This window comes from Lactuca sativa, chromosome 5 (genome assembly GCF_002870075.4).
Source record: "Lactuca sativa cultivar Salinas chromosome 5, Lsat_Salinas_v11, whole genome shotgun sequence".
Taxonomy (NCBI): domain Eukaryota; kingdom Viridiplantae; phylum Streptophyta; class Magnoliopsida; order Asterales; family Asteraceae; genus Lactuca; species Lactuca sativa.
Genome location: NC_056627.2, coordinates 298,497,010 through 298,507,065, shown reverse-complemented (window position 1 = coordinate 298,507,065; position 10,056 = coordinate 298,497,010). Strand labels below are relative to the sequence as shown.

General features: G+C 31.3%; 1 protein-coding gene across 1 annotated transcript; it reads left to right on the top strand.

Moving 5' to 3' along the window:
- Nucleotides 1–5,538: 5,538 nt before the first annotated feature.
- Nucleotides 5,539–6,245, top strand: LOC111892486 (stress-response A/B barrel domain-containing protein UP3; the record flags this gene model as incomplete). The annotated part of the gene is made up of 1 exon (XM_023888524.3): nt 5,539–6,245. A coding segment is annotated over one exon (681 nt), but the record flags the coding sequence as incomplete, so codon positions are not given.
- Nucleotides 6,246–10,056: the final 3,811 nt, after the last annotated feature.

The following is a 10,056-nucleotide window of genomic DNA, read 5'->3' as shown; positions in this document are numbered from 1 at the left end:
GCTGAACCTCCACCATGAGAACCCACTTCAGCTGCCGCCGTTATTTCACCAACTCCGACCATTAGATGTAATCATGTGTGCAGATACTTACATTACCAAAGATAGGACCGGAGGCAAGAGCGGATGAACTTGGTTCAGAAAACCAGAAGGGTGATTATGGTTTTCCAGAGAGAGAGAGAGAATGCACCTCAGGAATGATGCCCTTAGCCATTGCCCAAGCCAATCAGATACGAAATTGAGGGCTTTAAGCACAGTGGGCTGAAAATATCACATATAGCTACAATATAAACAAACGGATCTAGAAGTAAGTAATGTTACTGGTAAGAATAATTAGCCGACAGTCATAAATGATAAATGCATAAAGTTTTTATTTCACTTGAAGAGATTTTCTACTGAGGTGACCTAGATTTGGTTCTTTGTGATCTGAAATATCAGCGATTCAAGAGTGAATTACTTGCTTATTGTTATGATCTGTATAGAATTCATTTATGTTTCTCACTCAAAAACTTGATTGTATAGATGAACAAAAACTAAGATGATCTCAAATTGACAAGCTTATAATCGCAGAAGCAATTAGAAACAACCAACGAGCAAAATGCAGGCAAGCAAACTTCAAATTATTCAGGTAGAAAGCACAAATTGCATATCTAGTTACATTCATTTGCAAATCAAATCAGATTAACTCAAGTATTATAAATCGGATTGATCTAAATCAAATCAACAAGAAGACCAATCTATTCGAAAGAAGTAACGGAGGAGAAAACGACTTACGGATAGGAGACAAAAGGTGGATCCAGGACTTAGAACCCCAATCGCCAACATCGTGAGTGTAAGAAGTCGCAGTCGTCGGCATAGGCGTGTGTGAGCGTAAGGAGTCGCCGACACTGCGATGATGAAACTTGATTAATTTTGTGGAGTTCTCCCATAAAAGCCCTAGCTGGTTGATGGAGGCGTTGATTGTTGATGATGAAGGGCCGGTAGGGTTTCATCGATTTCGAGTATGGTAGTACCAGGTGGGGGAGGATAAGATAGCTTCAAAGAAGGTCACAAATCTGGAGCAAGGAAGAAGGAAGACATCATTGCGAATTGACGGTGGTTGTGTCTAGGGTTAGATTGAAGGAGGAGGGAGAAAATGGCTCTCTGTACGATTTTATGAGAAATAAGGGAGATTACTTCAAAATTTTAGAATTTTATAATTTTAGAGGATCCCTCTTTAAAAACGCGCGTTTAAATGAAAAAAATATAAAGCGACATTTGTAGACGACGCCCATTTAATTTAGGTGCCCTTCGTGTTTGTAAATTTTTTCTGTGGGACAATAATTTTAGGGCACGCACAAATGCGTGTCTTCTATCCTTCAAATTTTGGAAGGCTGACATTATTTTTAAGAACACATCAAAATGCGTATCGTAAATCAGTGAGTGTCATTGTTCGCGCGTCATTAAAGGGTATTTATCTTGTAGTGTGTCCGCGCGTTGCGCAATGAGATAATTATGTAGTTTAATATGGTTATATATGGTTTAATGTATTGTGAATAAGCCATACATAAAACTTGTATGCGATTAAATAGCATGTATATTTTTTGATTTATAGATTTTTATCATATAAATAATGAAATTTTTTTACTATTAGTTTAAAATTTTAAATGTAATTTTTATGTACACATTAGTATCTAATGTAATTAGTTGATGATTGATTAGATATGGATTCTCATTTGTGGTCCTCTATTTATGTTGAACCTCATAAAAATACATATTTAACGACTTTTGTTAATTTTACTATTGAATAGAAAATGGTACCATATTTTAAGTAAATATAAAAATTTTCATTCTCAATCTATTTTAAGATAGTGACATATTTTAAGTTAATATAAAAAATCATATTCTAGAACTAATGAAAAGAACAAACGGAGCCAAATTTTTTAACTATAATAAAGTTGATTCCAATTAAAAAGTGCTCAATCGAAGATAATATCATTCAATAAACATCATAAGATATTACGTTATATTCAAATTACAACATCATTTTTGTAAGAGCCATTCAAAATATATGAGACTATAGTGCCTAATACAACAATGTAATAACCAAATGACCCTTACTGATTTTAAATGAAATATAATTATAATATATTATCTATGCAACTAAATTTCTACACAACATGTGAGATTCGTCTACTATATGGTATTCTTCTAATATATTATATTATAGTATAAACATTATATTTGGAAAACCACTTTGAGTTATATTATAGTTTATAACATTAAATTTGTGATGGGTTGTATTTGACACACATTTGTGTATTTATATCTATATTATATATTTAAAACAACTCTTATATAAACATCCAACCTAAATATTCATCTTCAAGTTTTCTTTCTTCTCCATGTAAAAAAACTTTTGTTATAAAGCCAAAAATGGAATAAAAGACACTTAATTGTATGATCATGATATATTGTATTTTGATTGGGGCTTGTACAAAACATGCATGAGCATATATTATTAATTTATCTCTTGTTTTGGGTAATTCGAATAAGATAGCTTCAAATCCAATGTATCAAACGGATTACCCATTTACTAAAGTCTAAAATCCAAAAACTCAAACATGTTCTAATACCATACAAATGCATGAGGTTTTAGCAAATTATTATCTCATATGAATTACCATTGATTATGTGTGATTAATTATTAAGAAGGTGAAAATGTTTGGAGGTTTCAAATGCACGAGGTTTTAGCAAATTATTGTGGGGGGTTTCAAATGCATGACAATCAAGGGAAAATGCAAGCTTTATAAGTATGTAAGATAAGATGTAACTTTACAAGGGTTTATACATGGTTTCATGATTACTATTTGAGAAATTAAATGTTAAGACATTGATTACAATTTAAACGTCTTTTCATTTATAATACCAATTAATAGGCATTACCTATGTAAGCAGTCACACCGAAAACTTAATTGTATTTCCTAGTTACAAATAAAACCTAGTTTCTAAGACAAACCCACCACAAAAAATAATGCCAAACATTTGATTCCAGTCATAACTAATCTCTGAAATTGATCATGATATATAGAAGGGCATGCGAAAACCAAAAAGGGTTTTAAGGATGTTCCATGAGATAAAGTTAAGATTTATAGAGAAAGGTGTTATTTTGGATAAGTTTATAGGCTTCCCCTACCCTATTAGGGATTACTGCATAAACTTTACTCTTCGGGTCTCAATGTAAAGATGAAGAGCTCAATTTGGAGCTCAACAATCCGTTGCATGTCATTCAATAATGATTAACTGATCGAATGACACTTCTTGATAGGGTTTGATAGGGGTGAAGCCTCAAGATTGCAAATTTTAATTTTCTTGTTAAATTTAAAATTTTGATCGTGTTCTTTTGGTAAAGGTTTAATATTTTTGGTGTAAAAGCTAGTGATGTTGTTATTTTGGTGTAAAAGCTTAACCCTTTTTTTATGAATTAATGGAATTTAATCGTTGTTTAAACTTTTTTTTTGTGCGATCACCTTAACGAAACTAACAAAATAATTTAGTGGAATACATATATTAGATAAGGATATCATATGAATTAGTGATTCCTTCTGATGTGAGAGGAGAGTGTCGGAGACGAGAGAAAATACAAAGTAATTGAATGAAATAGGGTTAATATGGGGATGGGGGTAGTCCTCTAATAGAGGAGAGAAGAGCAAATGAAAATGCCAATTTACCCTCACGTGTCGGTACCAGTACCAACAATGTTAATTTGGTATGGTTTCGTCTCATGCTCATCCCCACTACAAATTAAAAGATAAATATTTTTTTAATTATTGATGATTAATTGATTCATTGACATGTGATGTTAATTATAATTATTATATTGATTAATATTTAAATACAAAACTAAAATTTAAATGTCACATTAACAAAAATATATTGATCAAAAACTATTTTTTTATAATAATGGAATTTTTCAAAAGAAGTAGTTTCTTAATAATTTAAAAACAACAAACTTTTAAATATAATGTTTAACATTACAACTAAATCGAAAATTCAAATCCACGTACAACCTACACATAGATCCCATTGAACTATATGATTACCAAAAAAAATGTCTATCTAAATTAATTAACTTTTAATGGATAAAAATTACTAAAAATCAAAGAAATAGATCAACTTTTATTTTCATATGGAACTCTCGTCTATTAAATTGATGTAGTTTTAATATTCATATATTTAAAATATTTAGAAATTGGTTTTAATATTTATATCTACCCTAATAAATGAAAATGTTATTGCTACTTGTCATTCTCTCATTTATTTGACTATTTGTCATTTTGTCATAATTTTGAAATATATTTATTTTCCACTTGTCAATTACTTCATTATTCATTTCCACTATATCATTAATTTATTTCCATAAATTAAACCTACTATAATAACTATTAATTTCAAATTTCAAATTTCAAATTTCAAATTTCAAATTTGAAATTTCAATTTCAATTTCAATTTCAAATAAATTTACACTTTAAACAAATGTATTTAACATTTTATTATAATAAATCGTTTAGTACACGGGTCTAACAATTAAACACATAATTTTAATTAATTTATTTTTTGCATGTTTGTTTTTTTCATAATTTTCACTTATTTCATATTTCAAATTCAAATAAACTCTTCATTTAATCGCTCCTGTTTAACATTATGTTTTAATTAACCCGTATAATATACGAGTTTCACAACCAGTATTTAAATAATTTGAAGCGTGTTGTAATATATTACTATAAAAATTTAATAACTCTAAATTAATTTATAAAGATATAGTAATTTTTAATATTTAATGATTTAATTATATTATTGTAAACAATACGTATATTTTTCATAATTTTGTGTATATTTGTCATAATTTTAATCATTGCATCTCTAACTAAATCTTGTGTAAATGCAACCTCATCTTTTCTATATGTTTCATATAGAAAATCTCACAATGGATATTTTGGGCTTATTGGGCTTCCAAACTAAAGAACTTTACCGGGCAAGCAATATTTGCCCATTGATAATGTCATGTTTTATGCTACCATGAGTCCATAACAATTAACAATTCACATGATTCTCTTCACCAGTTTCAATTATGTCCATAAAAGTGCTCTATCACGCACCCGATTTCTACCATCATTTTCAATTTCAATTCCTCAACTTTCTTCCGCCGGAAGTCTCTCATCCTCCGTCGTAACCCCTAAAAACTGATCACATCAGCATCTCGGAACAACCGCAGATCATTGAACACGTGGTCCTCTTCAAAGTAAAACTAGATGCCGACTCTTGCAAACTTGCAGCTATGGTGAGTGGACTCAACGGCTTAACATCACTCAACCTCACCCTCCACCTCTCCTTTGCACAACTCCTTCACTCCATAACAATTAACAATTCACATGATTCTCTTCACCAGTTTCAATTATGTCCATAAAAGTGCTCTATCACGCACCCGATTTCTACCATCATTTTCAATTTCAATTCCTCAACTTTCTTCCGCCGGAAGTCTCTCATCCTCTGTCGTAACCCCTAAAAACTGATCACATCAGCATCTCGGAACAACCGCAGATCGTTGAACACGTGGTCCTCTTCAAAGTAAAACTAGATGCCGACTCTAGCAAACTTGCAGCTATGGTGAGTAGACTCAACGGCTTAACATCACTCAACCTCACCCTCCACCTCTCCTTTGCACAACTCCTTCACTCTCGGTCATCGTCACTTACCTTCACTCACATGCTTCACAGTCGATACAGATCAAAGGAGGATCTCCGGGAGTATGCGGTGCATCCTGAACACGTTCACGTTGTCAATGAGAATAAACTGATCATTGATGACGTCATGCCCATTGATTGGATGTCTAATGGTGCTAGTGTCTCACCGAAGCCAGGGTCGGCGATGAGAGTTACATTTCTAAAATTGAAGGAGAATTTAGGGGAAAACGAGAAAGCTAGGGTTTTGGAAGTGATTGGAGGAATTAAAGATCAGTTTCAAGCGATTGAACAGTTAAGTTTGGGTAAGAATTTCTCTCATGAAAGGGCGAAAGGGTTTACGATCGCTTCAATCGCTGTTTTGCCTAGGCAGGCTGATTTGGAAGCTTTGGATTCAAATTCGGAGATTGTGAACTCGCAGAAGGAGAAAGTCGGTGATTCCATAGAGAGCGTGGTGGTTGTTGATTATCTGATTCCACATCCGCAGGTGGCTAACCTCTAATGGATGCCTGTTCCAGGTTCTTTACTTTTCTTCGAGTATGTGTTGCATTATGTTTAATCCTTTGTGTATGTGATGCTCTTGTGTTATCAATGTATATAAAACTCTTGGTAAGATAAGACCTGTGATTTTTTTCTTGATTTAACGATTGTTTCATTCTTTTGCCCATTTGTATGATTCCAATGCAATTTATCATTCCAAAAATCCTTATTCATCCCATTGACCACATTTCTCACCACATATATACATATCTCTAATTTCAACTTTCATTATTGGTCGTTTGACTTGTTTTACTATCAATAGGAAGGCAAAAATAAATACAAGAAAACTTAGGTGTTGTTTGTTTTTTCTGAGGTAAAATATCTATAGTCTGCGGACCACATCTGTAGGCCTGTGCAGTAGAAGAGGTGGACCAAACGTTTGCAGTCTAAAAAAAGAAGATTGTTTGTTTTTTTAACATCTGCGGGCTACTAAAATAAACTGAAATCTAAATAAACTGATTTTTTTTAAACTTCAAAGTGATTTTTTAATATTTTTATGACTTTGTTATAAATAATTAACGAATCTAGATCAACTTTTATGTATTATTGTATAAATAATAAAAATAAAAATAAAAATGGTATGAATTAACGTATATATTTGATAGAAACCAGCAACTTTGGTTGCAAAGTTATAACTAAACATTATAATTAGTGATCGAAGAATTTGATACATAAATGGATGGAAATAAACTTCGATTTTTTCAATTAAATCCATTAAAAACGTACCATAAATATTTTCTCGAGAAATTGACGATACTGTATTAAATAATATTTTACAAATTTTGGCAAAAAAAATATAAGAATATACTATGATTTTTTTTCATATTTATATAAACAACTTCAAAGACTATTATTGTAATAAATCTTTATTTATAAATTTGTCAAAAATATCATGTTTGTATCGTCGAACGTTTTTTTTTTTTTTTTTAAGTTTTGTAATTTTTTTTTCAAATTGTTTATCATTAATAAAGTTAGAAAAAATTTAAATTAAAAAAAAAACTTAAAGAAAAATAAAGATATATATGTTTTTTAGGCTAGAAGATGTCTAAAAATATAGAAGACTCTAGTCCACATCTGCGCCAAGAAGAGGGCGTGCAAACATTTTTAGGTATGCAGTCTTCAAAAAAACAAACAGTTTGCGAAGGCTAATGTCTGCGCGGCGCAGACAGAAGAGGCCACGTAGATCGACAGACAAAAAACAAGCACTACCTTAGTCGCTTTACAACCAATAAATATTGTCATTCGTTCCACTTCATCATAATCAACATTCACTCCATAAAAAAATACTTTTCATAATACTAATATTTAAATTGAGATGCCAAAACACGCAACGACTTTCCTTTCTCTGATAGAGGCTCGCTTCTTCAATTCAAGTTCAGCTTGCTGCTTTTCATTTTGATAGGAGTAGGTGCTTGCTGCTCACTCACTGTCTACTAAATGAGCCTTTACTGCCTGCCCGACCCCTCTCTTTAATCTTAAGTAAAGTTTAGTCAAATCAATGAAGTGAACAGCCCAACCTCTTTGTTTGTTTCACCTAATTTGGAAAGAGAACAATAGACTTGCAACTATAGTCTAGGAAAAAGCTTCACTTTGATAGCGGTCATAGGGGAGTTCAGAAAGGATTTGATTGTAGATAGAGACTAAAACCTGTGCGGGGGTAGGGGCGGATGTAGCCAACTGGATCAAGGCAGTGGATTGTGAATCCACCACGCGCGGGTTCAATCCCCGTCGTTCGCCCATCAATAAATGGACCATTTGTTATGGAGACAGAAGACAAACCTAGAAAACTTTTTTTTTTGCAAGTCATCTCGAGGCTTCAAACGCATCCAAGTAATTGGTATCCGATTGAAGCATAGAAATAGATCCGTGTCACCTACTTGCTGAAAGCACAAATGGAATGGCCGATCATGAATTCTATGAAGTTTTTAAGACCTTCACTTTTGACTTCATAATGAATTAAATGAACCCCCTAAATACATGTAAGAATTCATTACACATTTTCCTTCAACGAATCCCAAAAATGTTTTGCATCATACGTAAAGAATATACATGACATCTGAAAATTATTCAAATACTTTTTCCATGAATTTGTCTATTCAGCAAATAAATAGGCAGTTATGTCTATTAATATGTATGGTCTTGGATTATCAATAATGATTTTTCTTTAGAATTCGATACTTGATCAAACCACTTACTTCTATTATGTTAATATTAATCACTACTGTTGGATATTCCCTTGACTTCTGGGTTATCGTTCAAGTGTGCGGCTAAAGCCTTCAATGGTACGCAGTCAAATGCTAGAAAATGCATGAACACGTTGAAACACAACTTTACTTTGAGCTCCAGACCATAGCCACATGCAAATATTCTATTGATAAAATAAATTAGAAAAAAAAACATAACAACTCTTGTCTAGGTGACATATTTACAAGATCGAGTCTTGTAACGAACAAAGTTGGATCAAAGCACAACCATTTCTATAATTTACTCCTATAAAACCGAAGAATAAGTGATTGTGGAAAAAAACAAATAGTTGAAAAAATACATACCGAATATAACTATTTTCAAAGGGTTACTTTTAATAGGCTTATCAAAGTGTAAGAAACAATAAAATAACCTCCCATTCAATAAAATAACCTCTTATTTGGAGATGTTTAGTGAAATAAGATATATGGAACCAATAAACTGATCTTTTAAAAATGCAGGTTTAGATCATTTTAGTTATTAAACTTTTATGAATGTTTTAGTTTGGTCATTATATTTTGTTTAAGCTATCGTTGGTGATTGAACGTTTTATTTTGTTCATTTTGATCACTATAATCGGGGATCGCAGGTCTATAATATCAAACAATGTTTATTATCATTTATATAAAAAACTACTATTTTTTCTTTTCTCCACTACTATCAATTATTTATAGTAAATTATATGAATAATCTTTATGATTTAAGGTAGAGTGCACATTTAGTCTTTAACTTTTTTAACTCGAACACTCTTAATGACTTTAAAGAGAAAAAGAAAAGACTATTTTACCATTATCCATTCCATGGCTCTTGTCACTGGTAGAAACACACCAAATCATCATCGATAACTAGTTTTACGTTAGGTGACATCATAGAAAGTCTCTCTATCAAGTGACCCAAAGCAGAAAATATTTTGGTACATATGAATTAATTGAAAACACTAATAACTCTACTTCTTCCAATAGTTTGAATCACAAGACTATGTTTTGTTTGAAGCAATTAAAAACATTAAACATGCATGCTACCCTAAATCACAATGATTATTCATATCATTTACTCTAAAATAATTGATATAAAAAGTTTAGTTGTGGAGAAATAAAAAAAAATTATAGTTTTTTTAAAATTTTTTATAAATGATAATAAAAAATAGAGCGACTAAAATGAAAAAAAAATAAAAACGTTCGGTAACCAATGGTAGCTTAACACAAAGTATAATAACTAAAGTAAATTAACAAGAAAAGTTCAATGATTAATTATAACCTTGATAATATTATACACCGGCTATTACTGATACGATTAGAATAATTAAGATGATAAAAATTAAACAAATTCAGTGACCAATGCTAACTTAAATAAAATATAACAATAAAAAAAAAAAATTATGTATATGATCTAAATGTTTCGTATCCAAAACATGGATCTTTTTCGGAGCCCTTTTATGTATCATATTTTTATTGGGTTTCAGCTTTCAAGTTTCAAAAACAGAACAACTTTATTGGGCCATGCGATGGCCCATCGACAGTGTCATTATCAAAACCATCATTATTATCACAAGTGA